The sequence below is a fragment of the Pongo abelii genome, chromosome 5 (assembly GCF_028885655.2).
Source record: "Pongo abelii isolate AG06213 chromosome 5, NHGRI_mPonAbe1-v2.0_pri, whole genome shotgun sequence".
In the NCBI taxonomy this organism is placed as follows: Eukaryota; Metazoa; Chordata; class Mammalia; order Primates; family Hominidae; genus Pongo; species Pongo abelii.
In genome coordinates this window covers 134,093,466-134,111,716 of record NC_071990.2, presented here as the reverse complement: position 1 = coordinate 134,111,716, position 18,251 = coordinate 134,093,466, and the positions used below count along the sequence as shown (strand labels likewise).

The window sequence follows — 18,251 nt, the reverse complement described above, 5'->3', positions numbered from 1 at the left end:
CATACTGTCACATATTAGAGTTTCATTTTATGTCAGTAAACATAGACCTGCCAAATTTTTTGAAAAGTCTACAGAATATTCTATTATTTGGAAGTATCCTAATTTATTTAACTAGATCCCTACTGTTTCTGGTCTTTTGCTACAACAAATAATGTTACAATAAATATCCACAAACATATTTCTTTATGAGAATGCATCAGTAAATACCGTGGTTGTTTGATTTTTTGAAATTTATTTTACTGCATGTCAATGATTGTATTATATCACTGCTTCGTCTGTGGTTGAGTACAGTACATATTTCTTGCTGCCCACCAAGGGGGATATAGCACAGAACACAATGGTAAGCTAGAATTAAACCCTGTCCTCTAGCTATCTGCATTCTGCTGGGAGAAAATAAAACATGTGTACAGATGAATATATACTTTGCAAGGCTTTTGTCCAATAAAGTAAAAGAAATCTGATTTGAATTTTGTATTTAATTCAGATTTATTTGTTATTTAGTGTATGAGAAAAAATTCTATTAAAAATTCAAGATTTCAGTTTATGAGTACCTGTTGGTCTGGTGTGCTTTTTCCTTCTTTCTTCGTCTCTTCCTTCTTTCCTTCCCTCCTTCCTTCCTTCTTTCCCTCCTTCCCTCCTTCCCTCCTTCCTTCTTTCCCTCCTTCCCTCCTTCCTTCCTTCTTTCCCTCCTTCCCTCCTTCCTTCCTTCCTTCTTTCCCTCCTTCCCTCCTTCCTTCCTTCTTTTCCTCCTTCCTTCCTTCCCTCCTTCCTTCCTTCCCTCTTTCCCTCTTTCCCTCCCTCCTTCCTTCCTTTCTTCCTTCCTTCCTTTCTTTTTCTTTTTCTTTTTCTTTTTGTTTACTTTGTCCTTTTATCTTTATTCTATATTAGTTTTTTTATTCTTTGGGGATGAGCAGTTAAGAGTGGTTTACTGGTATGGTAATCTCAAGGAAAGACCAGTCTTTTTAATGTCCAAAGCATGTAATTGTTTTTCCTTTTACAAATTAACCTTTGTTGTTCCTACTTTTAGAAATCATTAAATCCTGTGATTCCAGGAGTCATTTTATTCTCCATGGAGCTCCAGCATTGCTGTCAGAGCCGTTCCTCCTCGTGGCCGATTGGGGAGTTCAGAGCCTGTGCATTAAGCTGTCAGGTTGGGAGAGCACTGAGGAGTCATCTTCATGCCAAATCATCTTATTTAGCCAAATACCATTGAAACATTTGAGTTCTTTCCTGGACCTGGACCTGGCCAAATACCTAAAGCCATGAATAGATCTTCTCCCTCAAAGAAGTCATGTAAATGTTTACATTATTGTCAAACTGTAAACAATAATGAACCAGCTCTTTAGGTAAAAGAATTTAAACAATAATGATAATAATAATAACAATAATTTGCCTCTATAAAAGGACTCTTTCCAAACTCCTGAGGAACCAGCTGTAGCTGGGTATCATCCTTCCCTCAGGAGTCTGAGAACACATTCTGAGGGGCCCCTGTTGTGTGCTTCTAGGTTCTGATAATTCAACCACTAATTCTTTCCCCAATCTAGGGAGGTAGATGCCTCCTACAGTTACTATTAGTAGTAACCTCAGCAGGGTTTTTTTGGTTTATTTTTTGTTTGTTTACAAATGCTTTTTGCTCTTTTAAGTTTTCAAATGTATTTTAAACTAATTTTCTAAATTAACTTCTTTCTGTTGAAATAAAAATTTTCTATTCTGTTCTCCTGACTGGACCCTGACTGAAGCAATCAAAATTGCTAAAAATATACTATTAAGTAATTAGTATAAGACAGAAATTTGGAAAGAGAAGTTTTATAAACCTAGATGAGCATATAAAGGAAATCCAACATTTCCAGCCATCCCCATTCACTAAGGCATTTAATTTCATGAAGAATATCCTCAGAGGACATAATAAAGTTAGTCCTTACCAGTTGACTTAAATATGAATAATTCGTTTCTATTTCTACAAGAACAAGCTTTGGGCTGGGAGCGGTGGCTCATGCCTGTAATTCCAGCCCTTTGGGAGGCCGAGGCAGGTGGATCATCTGAGGTCAGGAGTTCGAGACCAGCCTGGCCAACATGGTGAAACTCCATCTCTACTAAAAATACAAAAATTAGCCGGGCATGGTGTCAGGTGCCTGTAATCCCAGCTACTCAGGAGGCTGAGGCAGGAGAATCACTTGAACCTGGGAGACGGAGGTTGCAGCAAGCCGAGATCCACCACTGCACTCCAGCCTGGGTGACAGAGCGGGACTCTGTCAAAAAAAAAAAAAAAAGAAAAGAAAAGCTTTGCTGTTCTCCAAAGTGTTGTATATTTAAGTAAAACAACTGTGTGGTGTTGATTAATAATAAAATTATCAATGGAAACTCCTCGAAGCTTAGTGTCTGGAATTATGGCACACTAATGGAAATGTCTTCCCTAGTGATCATGAAATACCGTTGTGGTGATGAAGAGTCCCCTTTTCATCCAATTGTGTTGAAGCCTTGTTCTTCTTGCATTTAGCTTGGGCTAGAACCTTTATTTGAAAAATTATGAACTTAAAAGAACTGCAATAGGAAGGAATATCACTGACTTTTGCATGGCAGGAAAAAGAAAAGATATAAATGAGTCAAACTTTCACTAGAGAGTAAAGAATTCATGGAATCAATGAATTATCAAGCATTTGGTAATAAGTGGATGAAGCATGGGTTGTGTTTCAACTACATTTTCTCCTTCCTCTCTCCCATCCTTCTTCTCTTCCTCTCTTCCTCCCTTCCTTCCCTCTTTTTCATTCTTCCTACCTTTGGCCTTGTGTGAGGCTAGTCTTTGTTGTCCCTCTGAAGTCATAGCAATGTTTGCACAGAACTGAAGCTCCCTCCCAGAGCCATTTCTCTGGTGACTTACTATAATCTCTTGCTGGCAGCACACTGAAGCTTGTGAAAAGACACACGAGTCAAAAGCAGGACATAGGACACTGCCCCTAGAGGCATATTTTAGGCATAAATACTGGTAGCAGCATAGCCTGCTAGGAGCCTACCTACAATAGTGTGGCCCCAAGTTCCTAGGAAATGAGCAGGGCAGACAACAAGAGAACACAGTGCAAATTTGCTTGGTAAGAAACCGTAGTGTAACAGATAACTCACCTTTCAATTATATTAATTTCACCAGCCTAATTAGCCAAATTTTGGCAAGCCAAAGGAGAATATATTAGGACAGAAAAAAATCAGATAGGTTTATTTTCTTCGTTTGCTATTTTTGCATGTTGAAAGATACCCCTCTTAAAATACTGACCCATAAAAATAAATCTGGGTCATTTTCTTAAATCACCAAGATTTGAAACAAACAATGATGGGAAGACCCACAGCAAATCTTTCTTAAATCTAATTTACCAGTAATTTCCCTTACCTATGCCACCATTGTAGGGATGAGATATATCAAAGTAAGATAAAATTATTATTTTTGTGAAAATGGCTGCAGAAGTAGATTGTTTGGGCTATGTAACCAGTAAGAGAAAAGTCATGCCTGATAAAGCAGGTATGATATGTCCTCTCCTATTTTTTTCCATTTATTTACAATGCATTGCTGAACTAGTTGAGCTATATTTCCCCCTTCTGATTTGATGGAAATATGTGTACACTAACATACTTTTAGTGTTCTAGTACTGGAGAAAAAAAGTATTGCGTAAATCCCCTTTTCCTTGAAATTCCAATAATTGTTTACATTTTCAAAATTATTATTTCAGAGTTCTTGTTTCTGTTTCATTAGTCTATCGTCTTCTCCCTTAAAGAACTACATTTGAACGAAAAAGCTATGTAATTCTTGCTCTTCTCTCCAGAATTGTCAACGGATGTTTCTTTCTGCCTCCTAGAAGAAATAACTAATAATTTCCATGGGTGGTTGTTTGCAATGTTGCAATTAATTTAGCCCTTTGTTGCTGATGCTTGGGGGAAATGTTATCTGTAAAAAAGAGAAAAAAGGCACAATAATATCCCATAACAAAAGTGAGGTGCCATAAAGGGCTTAACTTTATTTTATTTTGTTTTTTAAAAAAAATGCCGTATCTATCTTTTCTGAAGGCGAATCTCCAAATAAAAGGAATCTTTATTCTGTTAAGTTTTAAATAGTAAATAAAACTCCAACTTGATTTAATTTTATAATCAGTTCCCTTTAGCAAACGAGCAAGCCAGCAGTCATATTTGCATGTGGTTACTTGTTTTCATAACTTTTCGCCAAGAGCTTAAGATAGGAGTTTGAAATTATTCTTATCTTTGACATTACCTTAACAATTCACCCATGTAATAATTTTAAATATATATGTGTGTGTCTTACTCTATCTTCTTGTCTTAATCTAACACTTAAATGTTTAACCATTTCCTTAGCATATGTAACTGTAATATATGAGAGAATACTGTTAATTTCTATAAGTTGTTTCATGCCATATTTTTCAAATAAATGAATAAATAAATAAATAAATAAATTCACTTTACAAACTGAGGAGGTTAAATTATATTCTTTCAGTGATTAGATTTTCAAACTTGGAAGTTAAAACTTTAAAAACTGTGTAATGAAATGTAAAACTTTGTATGGGGAATGCTCTATTTATGAATATATAGTGGCAAATGCTGAAGTGACTTTGTAATTGTTAGCTTTCTCAAAGATTGATTTTTAAAAGAATTTAAAAAGAATCGAGGAAAGGTTTTTAAATTACAAATGCAGGGGAGATAAAGAGCAGGCTAAATTTAACTTATTAAATAAAATATTAGATATTAAGATTTGATTATTTGCAGCCTTTTAGAACTTTGGAACCAAATTGACTAGTAAACAATTTATTCTGTGTATTCTGATTGCTAGTCTGCACTTTATAAAGGAGCTGAACACGTCTTTGTTCTTCGCACATTTTATTTCCCTTTGGCTTGGTGTTTCAAGTACAACTTAATTGTTTAATATGTGATTGGTATTTAAAAAAAACTCTAAAAATATTTAAGAAATCAAGTTACTATATCCAGAGCAAATAAAAACATGTCATAATGTTAACATTTCAAATAATATACAGATATTGGAGATAATTGCTAAGCTATTGTAGCAAATAGTGAAAATAGTATTTTTAAAGGTGCTTGTATTTTTATTAATGTCTTTTTCAATTAAATCTGGTGAGGACGTGCTTGTGGGTTCATTTTCCCAAAGGACCATTCAGTTTTAGCCTATTCTCAGGCCAAAGTCCATTTCAATTGGCCTTAGACCGCATTGGTCACCAGAATTACACATCCAGCTCCGGCACTGGAAAAAAAACAAATCAAACCATGTCATACTCTGGATGAGTCAGTCCCATTATTTTCACATTACAAGAGCAATGGCATTAATTATACAAAATGATAGATTAAACAATGAGCACTCACACGTATCACATTTGTTACGAATATAAGACGAAAACAGGGGGAAAAGACCTCAACTTGAACTTGAATTCATGACTACAGCTACTAAATGAAAGGAGATAAGCCACAGATTTATAGAATCTGCTATTTGTGGGTTTTTCCTTTATATTTTTGATTATTCACGTATAACTTTGTGATCCTCAGTATATTTTTAATTGGCCATAATACAGCTCAAAACTCTAAAAACTATGTTGTTCTCCACACTGGAGAGATAAATGTTTCCTTAATCAAATAGTATGTCATAAGTGGCAGGATGGAAAGCACTGGCAAATGCTCACACACAAAGTTAAAAAAGAAGCATCAGCATAATCTTCAGATCATAATTATTGTTTAAGCTAAACATTAAATAATAATTCCACAGTTCTTCATAATCCTTGAGGAGCTTTTATTGTTTAAAAACTGTCCAATATAAGTGGGACAGAAAAAACTCAATCTGCCTATGGATTCGGAATCCTGAGTAAGGTTAATATTAGGGCAACTGGAATGTGCGTTCACCTGTATTACTGAGATGATGATGACCTAATAGCAATCCAGTTTTCTTTAGCCCCTTCCTATTCAAGGGGTGGTCCTTGGACTAACAACTCTGGCATCTCCTGAGAGCTTGGATGCAGACTCTCAGCCCTCCCCCAGAATCAGAATCTGTGTTTTAAAAAGATCCCTAGGTGACTTGTATGCGTGCAAAGTTTTAGGAAGCAGTACTCCTGGTCAGTAGGGAATTCATATTTGGATTGTACATGCAGGCTTAGTTTGGCCTCTGAAAAAAGCTGTACTGCTGGTGATTTGTATTGTTGTACTGTGTCTTTCTCACACAGAACTGAGAGGAACACAGCACTTTTGAACAAGATTCATAGTACCCATGAGACAAAGATGATGAATTTGCCTGACCCTCAGAACCCCCCAACAGTACAATTTTGCTTTAGTTCAGTTAACAATTCGTGCCCTAGAAATGTGAGGCCTGTGCTGAGTGTCTGGGCCATGTACCTGGTCATGATCGGGACTATAGTGATGACTATGCTGGGCAACATGATCGTAATGATTTCCATCGCTCACTTCAAGCAGCTCCACTCCCCGACCAACTTCTTGATCCTCTCCATGGCCATCACTGACTTTTTGCTGAGCTGTGTGGTCATGCCCTTCAGTATGATCAGATCCATCGAGTCCTGCTGGTATTTTGGAGACCTCTTTTGCAAAGTCCACAGCTGCTGCGACATCATGCTCTGCACCACCTCCATTTTTCACCTCTGCTTCATCTCAGTTGACCGTTACTATGCTGTTTGTGACCCATTGCAATATGTCACCAGAATTACCATCCCTGTCATAGAACTCTTTCTACTCATCAGTTGGTCCATTCCCATCCTTTTTGCCTTTGGCCTGGTATTCTCAAAACTAAACATAATTGGTGCAGAAGAGTTTGTTGCAGCCATTGATTGCACAGGTTTGTGTGTGTTAATATTTAATAAGCTCTGGGGGGTACTGGCCTCCTTTATAGCTTTCTTTCTCCCCGGGACCACCATGGTGGGAATTTACATACACATTTTTACAGTAGCCAGGAAGCATGCTAAGCAAATCGGCACAAGTTCTAGGACTAAACCGGCTGGGTCAGAAAGCAAAAAAAAGGCATCCTCTAAAACAGAAAGCAAGGCCACCAGGACCTTAGGCACAGTCATGGGAGTGTTTGTGTTGTGCTGGCTGCCCTTCTTTGTCTTGACGATCACAGATCCTTTCATTAATTTTACAACTCCTGAAGATCTGTACAATGTCTTCCTCTGGCTAGGCTATTTCAACTCCGCTTTCAATCCCATTTTATATGGCATGTTTTATCCCTGGTTTCGCAAGGCATTGAGGATGATTGTCACAGGCATGATCTTCCACCCTGACTCTTCCACCCTAAGCCTGTTTCCTGCCCATGCTTAGGCTGTGTTCCTCATTCAATAGGACTCTTTTCTGGTGAGGAATCTTGGATGCTCTTTCTCCACACAAGTAGGGGCATGAATCGACTAGATAAGGAGATCCTTCCAGTTGGCGTAGTGAATATCTAGGTAGGAGTCATAGATGAGCCTTCCAGGTATACTAAAGCTACCAAAGCGGTCCATTTCTGGGCTTTGGGGAAAGACAACTCCAACAAAAAGAATCTCTCCCAAGTCTTGCTGACTCCTGAGATTCCAAATTAGGGATCTAGAATTTTAGTCTTTTGGCTTAAATCATATAGAGATTTTCTTACTTTAACTTGAAAACATCAGATGCAAAAGCAAAGTTGGTTTCCACAATCATTGACAGCCATGTATATCTGAGTTTATCTAAATCTTTTTTGAGATTGTTATTGCTTGTTAGGGGAGTGGGAGAGAGCCTGGGCAAACAGGAAGTCTGAGTTATGGAGCATGCTAGTGATGCGGAAAGGGAGAAGGACACAGACAGTTGTAGTTACTTCCAATTGTAATGATTTTGGCTTAAACCCCTTTTCAGAAATAATTTATGTGAGATTTGCAATATTTGATAAAATTGGACTGTCTTACTAAATGAGAAAAATGAATAAAGAGTTTGGGAAAATATGCTTTCTTTCTCCCAATATACACTTTTGATCCATGTATGTATGCAGCCTGTGTGTACACATAGTGGGGATGTGTCCATGTCTTTCATGTGTGTGTACATATATTCATTATCCTCCCAGACTGAACTTTACAAAGGTGTCCACAAACATTAGCTCAATAGTTTCTCAAAACAGCTCCACATGCTCTTCCTAGGCTAGGCCAAGGAGAATGAAGCAGCCATTTTCATTCCTAAACCAAATCTCCTCTTCCCAGGACTTATCCAAGTTGAGCAGAGTAACCATTATCTCAGGGGGAATGGTAATTTCCGTGATACTTGCTGTCTGTATTAAAAGTCACTCGGTTCAATGAACATTTATTGAGCACCTACTATGTGCCAAGTGTTGCTCTGATTGCTTGTGGTTCAGAGATAAATAAAACTCAAACCCTGGCCTCCAGGGAATTTTGACTTCATAGGAGAGACCATAGCCACTCACTTACACTACAGGGTAATATGTGTTGTGACAGAGCCAGGCACAAGAAGCCATGAGAGCATGGCAGAGGAAAATTTAGCCTGACATGGGGTTGTGGAGAGACTGCCTGCATTTTAGACCAAAGGACTGTAGCATCAGGTTTAGTAAGGGAACCAGAGCCTCTATTAGAGTCAAGGGAAAGCTGGGGAAGTGGAGTTAGAACATCAGAGAAGGGGTCACTAAGCCAACTTCCTGAAGATCAGCATGAGGAAGCAAGTTTGAGCAAGTACTTTCACCCACTGAAGTGAAATTGCAAAGACAGGACATGTGGCAAAGTCTGTGGTAAGCTGTTGCCCCTGGGTAGCTACTGTTCTGCGGTCCTTACCCAGGAATTCAGTGGTAGACCTGGGACCACTGTTGTTTAGCAATGTCAGCAGAGAGGAAGAAGAGCCGGGTACAGAGTGGAGCTAGGCCAAGTGTAACTTATAAATAAGAACTTATAAATAAGAAGTTTAACTGGCTCGTGGTTCTGCAGGCTGTACAGGAAGAATGGCTGGGGAGGCCTTAGGGAATTTACAATTATGGTAGAAGGCAAAGGGAAAGCAGGCACATCTTACATGGCTGAAGCAGGAGGAAGAGGCAGAAGGGAGGTGCTACACACTTGTAAACAACTAGATCTCGTGATAACTCACTCACTCTCAAGAGAACAGCACCAAAGGGGGAATCTACCCCCATGATCCAAGCACCTCCCACCAGGCCCCACCTCCAACACTGAGGATTACAATTTGACATGAGATTTACACAGGGACACAGACTCAAATCATATCAGACAGATTTTGAGGAATCAAGAATTATTCTGTCCTATGTGCTCTCAAAGGCAGGCAAAGACTGTCCATAGACAACAGGCTATAGAAAGAGAATCTCTGAACCTGAATGAGGTCTGCCAGTTTGAGCTTGTACTAAGAACACTTTCATCTGGCTTCATAATTTCAGGTTATCATAATTAGCACAGTCTCATTATAATTGATTTTGTTAAAGTTGGCGGTAATTTGAAAACAAATTTGGTTTCTAGTAAGTAAAGTGCAGAGGAGGCTACGTGTGATGCAGTGGGGAGATTTAAAAGAAATAAAAATGTTCCTCTATTCAAGACCTTTAGCAGCTTGCTGCAACATTAATGAATCCCCAAGGTAAGCAGGAAACCTTAGCAGATCCAGAATCCAATTACTTTTGCCTGTGATTGTTATGTAACGGAATGTATTTCTAAAAGTCAATGGAAGAAGGGATAAGAGCCCTAACTTGGGAAGGTTAACATTTATCTGCACTAGACATCCACTCGAACTCTTGTCTGCCCAACTCAACTTTCTACATGCCAGAGACTGCACTTTATGAATTTTAACTCATTAATATTCACAACAAGATTGTGACATAGATCATGTATTATATTCAATTAATAGATGAGAAAACTGGACACAGTGGTGTTAAGTAATCTGAGACATAGAGATCATACAATTGTGTTACATATTACATTTTAGTAGGTCTGATGTAATCCATCCCAGAACGGAAAACCTTTCCCTGTTTCTTCTTCAGCCTTCTTCCAGCTACGGGACATTTGTTTGTATTTTTCACAGGTTCTTGGTCAAATTAAATATAAAGCCATAGGACTCCTTAGCCAATTATATGTGGATTATGACTTTTAAGCTAAAGGGGTTTCAAGGTACCTAGTAATGCAATATCCTTCCTTGTGTCCGATTAAGTACTGGAGCCAGAAATCTATTTCCACACATATGAACCTGGCATAAGGCAAGATTCAAGCGGTCACCAGGCTATAGGGAGCTTTGCCTTGGAAAACACTGGGTTTAGCCATGGATTTGTAGAGAAAGGAGAGGTGCATACTAACCTTCTTCCTTCTTTTTGACCTGCCCACCTCCTCTTCCAGGCCCCTCTGGCAGATGTAATTTGGTGTCACCTCTAGAATTCTGTCATTTTTACAACTTTAGTTTGACTGATACCGTGAAATGGTTTCTCTGTAACCATAAAGAAGCATACCAGCTTCTAAGATATCAAGAGGCAGAGAGCAGAATATGATTCAACATGTTATTTTCCTTGATAATATCCCTGTGAAATCAAGTTACACAGGTATAATTGTACCTACTCATACCAATGGGGAAGCAGAGGGAGAAGTTAGGTGATGGCACAGGAAAGGATGAAACAGGAATTTAACTATTCTTCCTCCAGGTGAACTGCTTCATCTACCATGCTTGCTTTCACCATCACAAAATATAGTGCTCAGAAAACACATAATGATGAATCCTGTGTGGAAGTCACAAACCGCCTCTTCATGAACCAAAAAACTCACGATCAATTATTCTCAACTATTTCTCACGTTGAGAGAAATATACACAAATAATCCTAAAGCAGAAGAAAAATAAGAAACTCACTAAAAATGAAATTAGAAAATATGTAGCAGCCATTAGCAAGCAAGAATACCTTCAAAACATCCCAGAACTGAAAAATTAAAAAAGAATATATACATCCATTGTCTTTAAATTTTATCTCTAATTAATTGTCAAGGTAAGTGATTCTGTATTGAGGAGGAACCTTAAACAACTGAGACTTGCAAATAGTGCAAACTAGGTCCCATGGTGCCTCTTCACAGCTTATTTGTATCATAGCACATGGAGGAGTAGTTTCTATTGAGAGTATAAAATCATTAACTAATTGCACATCTGTCATTGTGGCCAACAGAAGAGTACTCTAACATTCCCTGTGTCCACCTGCTCCAAGAAACATTTTTTCCCAGGAAGGGATTCTGACTTCTACCTGTGTAAGTAGCTTAGAAACCCTGAATTCAATACATTAGGACTTGGTTAATAGTTCACAGACTTATGTTAAGATGTTAAATAGATAAAATCATTTTGCCTATCAAATAGTTATACCTAGATGTGTAAACACTTTGTGTTATCATCATAAAATGTGCAGCATTTAAAGCTAAAATAGAGCAATTTTCTACTCTTTTAATTATTAATATTTGCATGCTGAATTCTTCTCTTGGGAAGAGTTGACATGTAGCTAAAAATCTTAATCTGCTAACTTTATTGTCAATGTATGTAATTCTTAAAGAGAGAAGCTAGAAGTTACACTTTTTCCAAGGAATAATTTATTAACAAGAATTAATTGGTCACTTGGTTCAGACCATTGCTTTAAATTTCACTTTACATTTGACAAAAAATACCTTATCAAAATGTAAGAGACATTCTCTATTATTTAATACTACCTACTGATATAATCAAGCTTTCTTTGAGGAAACATTCAGCTTACATCCTTCTTTTCTTTCTTTAAGAATACTATCTATACTAGTTTTAAAGTACCTAGTCATATAAACTAGGGCTAGCGGGAGTAACTCTCATGAAACCTTGAATACTATGCTGCATTTGATTTTCAGGGCACATTTGATTCAGTACCCAGGGGCACTGTACTAGGTTCCAAACTGTACTTTAGTTTCTTCCTCTTCATTTCACTTTGTGATTATTTAGCAGACAGAATTTTTTTTTTTTTTTTTTGCCCCCCCAGTGGAGAAGGTGGCCAGTTCTCAGACAGAGGAAGAGTAGAAACCATAAATGAGAGCTGTCTTCATCCAAGGTGCTGAAGAGCACCCTGTGGCATTCTGCTACCAGGTGAATGGGTCTTGCCCCAGGACAGTACATACTCTGGGCATCCAGTTGGTCATCTACCTGGCCTGTGCAGCAGGCATGCTGATTATCGTGCTAGGGAATTTATTTGTGGCATTTGCTGTGTCCTACTTCAAAGTGCTTCACACGCCCACCAACTTCTTGCTGCTCTCCCTGGCCCTGGCTGACATGTCTCTGGGTCTGCTGGTGCTGCCCCTCAGCACCATTCGCTCAGTGGAGAGCTGCTGGTTCTTCGGGGATTTCCTCTGCCACCTACACACCTACCTGGACACCCTCTTCTGCCTCACCTCCATCTTCCACCTCTGTTTCATTTCCATTGACCGCCACTGTGCCATCTATGACCCCCTGCTCTATCCCTCCAAGTTCACAGTGAGGGTGGCTCTCAGGTACATCCTGGCAGGATGGGGGGTGCCTGCAGCATACACTTCCTTCTTCCTCTACACAGATGTGGTAGAGACAAGGCTCAGCCAGTGGCTGGAAGAGATGCCTTGTGTGGGCAGTTGCCAGCTGCTGCTCAATAAATTTTGGGGCTGGTTAAACTTCCCTTTGTTCTTTGTCCCCTGCCTCATTATGATCAGCTTGTATGTGAAGATCTTTGTGGTTGCTACCAGGCAGGCTCAGCAGATTACCACATTGAGCAAAAGCCTGGCTGGGGCTGCCAAGCATGAGAGAAAAGCTGCCAAGACCCTGGGCATTGCTGTGGGCATATACCTCTTGTGCTGGCTGCCCTTCACCATAGACACGATGGTTGACAGCCTCCTTCACTTTATCACACCCCCACTGGTCTTTGACACCTTTATCTGGTTTGCTTACTTCAACTCAGCCTGCAACCCCATTATCTATGTCTTTTCCTACCGGTGGTTTCGGAAAGCACTCAAACTCATGCTGAGCCAGAAGGTCTTCTCACTGCAGACACGCACTGTTGATTTGTACCAAGAATGATTCCTTCTACTAAATGCAGGCAAGGAGTAGGACCTCACAGGAAAGATGAGTGGCACTGTGACCGTGGGCTGTGTGGTGTTGAGTTTGTGGGCATGCTTCCAGGACAGCATGGGTTAAGTAGAAGAGAAAGACAAGCTCCTTAATTTGGAAAGGGATAAAGCACTCCCCACATTCAATTTTTTTGTATATTTTTTTTTATTATACTTTAAGTTCTAGGGTACATGTGCACAACGTGCAGGTTTGTTACATATGTATGCATGTGCCATGTTGGTGTGCTGCACCCATTAACGTCATTTACATTAGGTATATCTCTTAATGCTATCCATCCCCCCTCCCCCCACCCTACAACAGGCCCTGGTGTGTGATGTTCCCCTTCCTGTGTCCAAGTGTTCTCATTGTTTAATTCCCACCTATGAGTAAGAACATGTGGTGTTTGGTTTTTTGTCCTTGCCATAGTTTGCTGAGAATGATGGTTTCCAGCTTCATCCATGTCCCTACAAAGGACATGATCTCATCCTTTTTTATGGCTGCATAGTATTCCATGGTGTATATGTGCCACATTTTCTTAATCCAGTCTGTCATTGTTGGACATTTGGGTTGGTTCCAAGTCTTTGCTATTGTGAATAGTGCTGCAATAAACATATGTGTGCATGTGACTTTATAGCAGCATGATTTATATTCCTTTGGGTATATACCCAGTAATGGGATGGCTGGGTCAAATGGTATTTCTAGTTCTAGATCCCTGAGGAATCGCCACACTGTCTTCCACACTGGTTGAACTAGTTTACAGTCCCACCAACAGTGTAAAAGTGTTCTTTTTTATAGTACGTTGGAGGAAAAGGAGAGCAAGAAATCATCTTAATATCCACTGGATAAACCAGAACACTGTGCACATATTTGGTTCCTCATTCATTGCTTCCTTGAAACAACTAAGATGCAAAGATGGGAGGAACAGAGCCCTGAGGTCTGGCTTTCTGAGTTCTCACACTGGTTCTGCCTCACGGAACAGCCAGGAGAGATTTCAGCAATCTTTGAATCCTCCCTCCTCCCACTACAGAGTTTCCTCATCTAAAATTAGGTGTTTGTGATATTTCCTTTCTACTGTGTTCTTAAGTGAAAATATGGCATGATCTAACTTCAGGAAACCTAGTTTGAATCATAATTTCACTTCATATTTCATAATCATAATCAATTATTTAGAATGTCTCTTCCTCAAAATGTTCATTTTAGAAAACTCATCTCCTAAAAACCCAAGCACTAAGCAGATTTGTCAGCCAGGTTTGTCTATTATGATAATCACTAAGTAAAAGCATCATATTCTTGAAGGAATGTTTTTTCTTATCTTTTTGAATAATTTAAACCTGAGCATAGTTGGAATATTTTGTTAAGTGATAATTATCCACATCTTTCCATTTTATTATTTCTTCCTTTAAATTTTTCTCACACAAGTTAGACCTGCTGTCTTTCCAGAAACACCAGTACACTTTTTTGTTTTTGTTTTTGCTTGTTATAAAAATAAGCCCTTGTGCCACATGCTTGCTCAAAATTGAACCAAAGGTTTCTCAGCAGCGATTACTAGTAAGGGCACTAGCACCTTTATGTACAGCCTGCCTGTCTTCTCCTGAATATTTTCCTAAAGCCTCTAATCACCATTCCTTTATATTTATTACTGAGATTTTTTCAAATTAATAATTGCTTATTTGAAAAACTTCTTTATAAATTAGTTCAAACTACAGATGCACAGATATCTGTAGCTATAGATGCAGATACAGGTGTATCCATCTCAATAGGTAAACTTAGACAATGAAGGAGGGAATGTGTTTCAAGAGCAATTCATATGTCAATAGTCAGATAAGTAGCCATTAAACAAGTACTTAAAACAACCATTCACATGTCAATAATAATCATTAAAGGAGTGGCTGGGTGCGGTGGCTCACGCCTTTAATCCCAGCACTTTCGGAGGCCAAGGCGGACGGATCACCAGAGGTCAGGAGTTTGAGACCAGACTGATCAACATGGAGAAACCCTGTCTCTACTAAAAATACAAAATTCACTGGGTGTGGTGGCACATGCTTGTAATCCCAGCTACTCGGGAGGCTGAGGCAGGAGAATCGCTTGAACCTGGGAAGCAGAGGTTGCAGTAAGCCAAGATTGTGCCATTGCACTCCAGCCTGGGCAACAAGAGTGAAACTCCATCTCATAGTGATAATAACAATAATTGAAGGAGTAAAAATCTTATTTTGTCAATGAAGTTAGCTAAATTGGGTTTATTCCATTTATTTATATATAGATATATGGAGAGAGAGAAGTGCTATTAACCCCAAACTTTCCTCCTTATTTAAAAATAATTGTTGTAAACGTATTTTTCCATGTATTCTTTAGTGCTTCATTTTTCTTTGGAAGTAATTATAGTTTATTTTTTATTAACTCTTAGGCATTATTAAATAATTAAATTACAGATGAATTATAAACTAAAACTTATCCTAGTATATATAGTTTTGAGTTATTAAGAAGCTAGAAATACTGTGCCTTTTGTATAACAATAAATATAATTTGCAACCTATAAGTGAGTCATTACTTTAAAAAGCATATTTTTCTCTTGCCTTTCTAGAAATAAGCCACCCCATTCCCAATCAACTGGGCATAGCAGTCTCCATCTTGCAAGTAAGAGATTCGGCTGCTTCACAAGGTAGAGATCTGAACTAGTCACTTCCACAGAAGCAAGAAATGATTCTGCTTCTTGCACATATTATTGTTTCCTTCTTGCACATATTAGGTGGAGAAGGCTGCCTTAGCCAGATAGGCCCTCAATGAAGAGAAGGGAAGGAACTAACAGTTACTGAGAACCTATGATGTTCTGCATCTCACTTAATGCCTATGAACCTGTGAGGTGGATATTATTACCCTTACAGGGCACACAGATGAGGCACACAAAGATCTGGTAATCTACCTTGGCATCCTTACTTAAAAATTCTTAATCTATCTTCTTACTTGAAAGCTGTTAACCTGTCTACTATTTCTCTGAAATATTAGGGAAATCTGAACAGCTAATAAATCTGTGAACAGGACTGACACTGAAAAGCAGATAGGAGACTCCAGTTTCCAGTGAGTCACAGATACACAAGGACATGCGTGTCATGATACAATGTTTGCATCACCAAAGAGAGATGAGAAAGGGAGAATGAGAAAAAGAATCACACCTTCAGTGGACACCACAAACGGAAGTGTGAGCTGATAGTTGGAGAGGGGAGGCACCCGACCCCAGGATTTGAAGCCCAGCTCTTTCATCCTCTTCGATAGGAGAACAGAATGTAAGAAGCACATCTGTTGCACCCAGAAAATTGGGTTATGCCCTTGGACAAATGAAAGCATATACTCAATGACATTCTCTTGAGATCTTAGTAGAGTGTCTGTGGTGATAATAATCCTTACTCACTCTCCCTAGTTGAGTGAGAGTTAACCACATGTAAGGCAAGTGTTATTGATTTTTTGTGTCATGGACGTTTTTGACACTCTAGTAAAGACCACAGACCCCTACTCATGATGAAAACTTTTGAGGGAATAAAGTTTTTTTTAAAAACATGGAATTATAAAGAAAAACAATTATTAAAATACAATTATATAAATATCTTAGAAATAGTCAAATTTGTAATATATTCATACATGTGCTTCTTTTTGAAAGCATCAAATAACAAGATCTGCTGACAGGTACAATAAAACTACTGTAATTTCAGAGTAGTGATGAGCACAAATGAAATTTTATAATATCTGCAACAACTATATTGAGATATGAAACTATTAATTTCTACTGGTGACAAACATGACAGGTAGTGCTAATACCACTGTGGTTTTGCCTATATTTAAAATAGAAGGAGGTGATAAAATTTCAGATGGAGGTTAGTAAATATAAAGATAAAATTTTTTCCTGTGTAAGTTTAGGGACATCCTGATTTAAGAATTTCCTTTAAATGTGAACACTGGGGCATTCTTCTGACCATGAAAGCTTTGTGATCATATGTGAACAGAAGGCAGTGACAGTCACACTTCACCATTAACTGCTGAAAGGCTGAAGCCTCATAAAAAATCATCTTTATCAAGAGCATTCCACTGGAAGATTACTTGACAAGCACAATCATTTCTTGGTGCTTTTGTGCTTGCTTAGGATTTTTTGCCATTTAAAAAAAATTCCTGCTTCATTAAATGTATCAGCATGATTGTAAATTTCATGATAGGTCTTTCTTGTTTTATATAAACCTGATCATTATATTTTTCTGCAAAGACCTCTCAACTTAATTATACTGTTTTCCTACAACTTAGTCAAACCACATTATAACTCATCCCAGCTGGCAGAGTATTACATACTCAAGTATGTAATACACTTGAGTGTATGTGTGTATGAGTAGAAACAGCTGTGTAAGTGTATGAGTATATGTTGTGTGTATGCGTAGAAATATATGACCTATATGCCATATAGATGGACAAAGGTTCTGAGGAAGGCAATTTCCCTAGCAAGGTCCCCTCTGTATCGCTTCTGATTCACGCTGTTTTATAAAGTTAGTTCTGTAGAGAGCATCGAGAATCATGAGGTCACACTAACAGCAGCCTACAAAGTGAGAGAGAGAATGAGGCCCCTTCTCCTATGCAGAGCTTTGCAGGTTGCATATCTTGTCTCTGGAACTCTGATGGCTGTGACATTGGAAATGTAGAGGAAACCTCTGACCACCAAAGAGAAGGGATTCACCATCCTCAGAGCTGGCCCTGGGCACCTATCGTATGTTGCCACTAAGAGGTTTGTTTTCTACACTTTCCACCTCTATTTTATGCTCTTTTCCACTGTAGTTTCCCTCACTCTTTACTTTCTTGGAAGGAGCAAATGTCTCAGACCCACTGATTTTGGGCTTGGTTATGTGACTTGCCTCGATCAATCAACACAGACTGATGTGGCACTTGTTATATTCAAACAGAAGCTTTAAATGTAATTGCATGGTTCAGTCCAGCTTTTGCACTTCTTCATTCTGCCCTGAGAACAGATTGTCTCAGTTGGAGCTGCTCCTTTAGCCTGGGTCCTAGAGTAAGAAGATGAGAAGAGCAGACCCACAATTAACCCACAGCTAGAGCAGAGCTGTAGCCATCCTGCAGCCCTGATGGAATGTAAGCAAAAATAAATGTTTATTGTCATAAACCACTGAAAGTCTGTTTGTTGGGCTGGAAAGTTG

At 38.7% G+C, this 18,251-nt stretch overlaps 2 protein-coding genes across 2 annotated transcripts in view; both read left to right on the top strand.

Annotated features, from left to right (window-relative positions):
• TAAR5 (trace amine associated receptor 5) overlaps positions 1-13,116 on the top strand; it is a 28,094-nt gene extending 14,978 nt beyond the window's left edge. Inside the window, exon 4 of the mRNA XM_009242261.3 lies at positions 11,975-13,116. Within this exon, the coding sequence (XP_009240536.3) occupies positions 12,022-13,035 (1,014 nt within the window). The 5' untranslated portion in view covers positions 11,975-12,021 and the 3' untranslated portion in view covers positions 13,036-13,116. The remainder of the gene's footprint in view (positions 1-11,974) is intronic.
• LOC100439212 (trace amine-associated receptor 4) lies at positions 6,274-7,444 on the top strand. The gene has a single exon (XM_009242262.4). The coding sequence runs from the start codon at positions 6,274-6,276 to the stop codon at positions 7,318-7,320; it is 1,047 nt and encodes a 348-aa protein (XP_009240537.3). The 3' UTR covers positions 7,321-7,444.
• Positions 13,117-18,251: the final 5,135 nt, after the last annotated feature.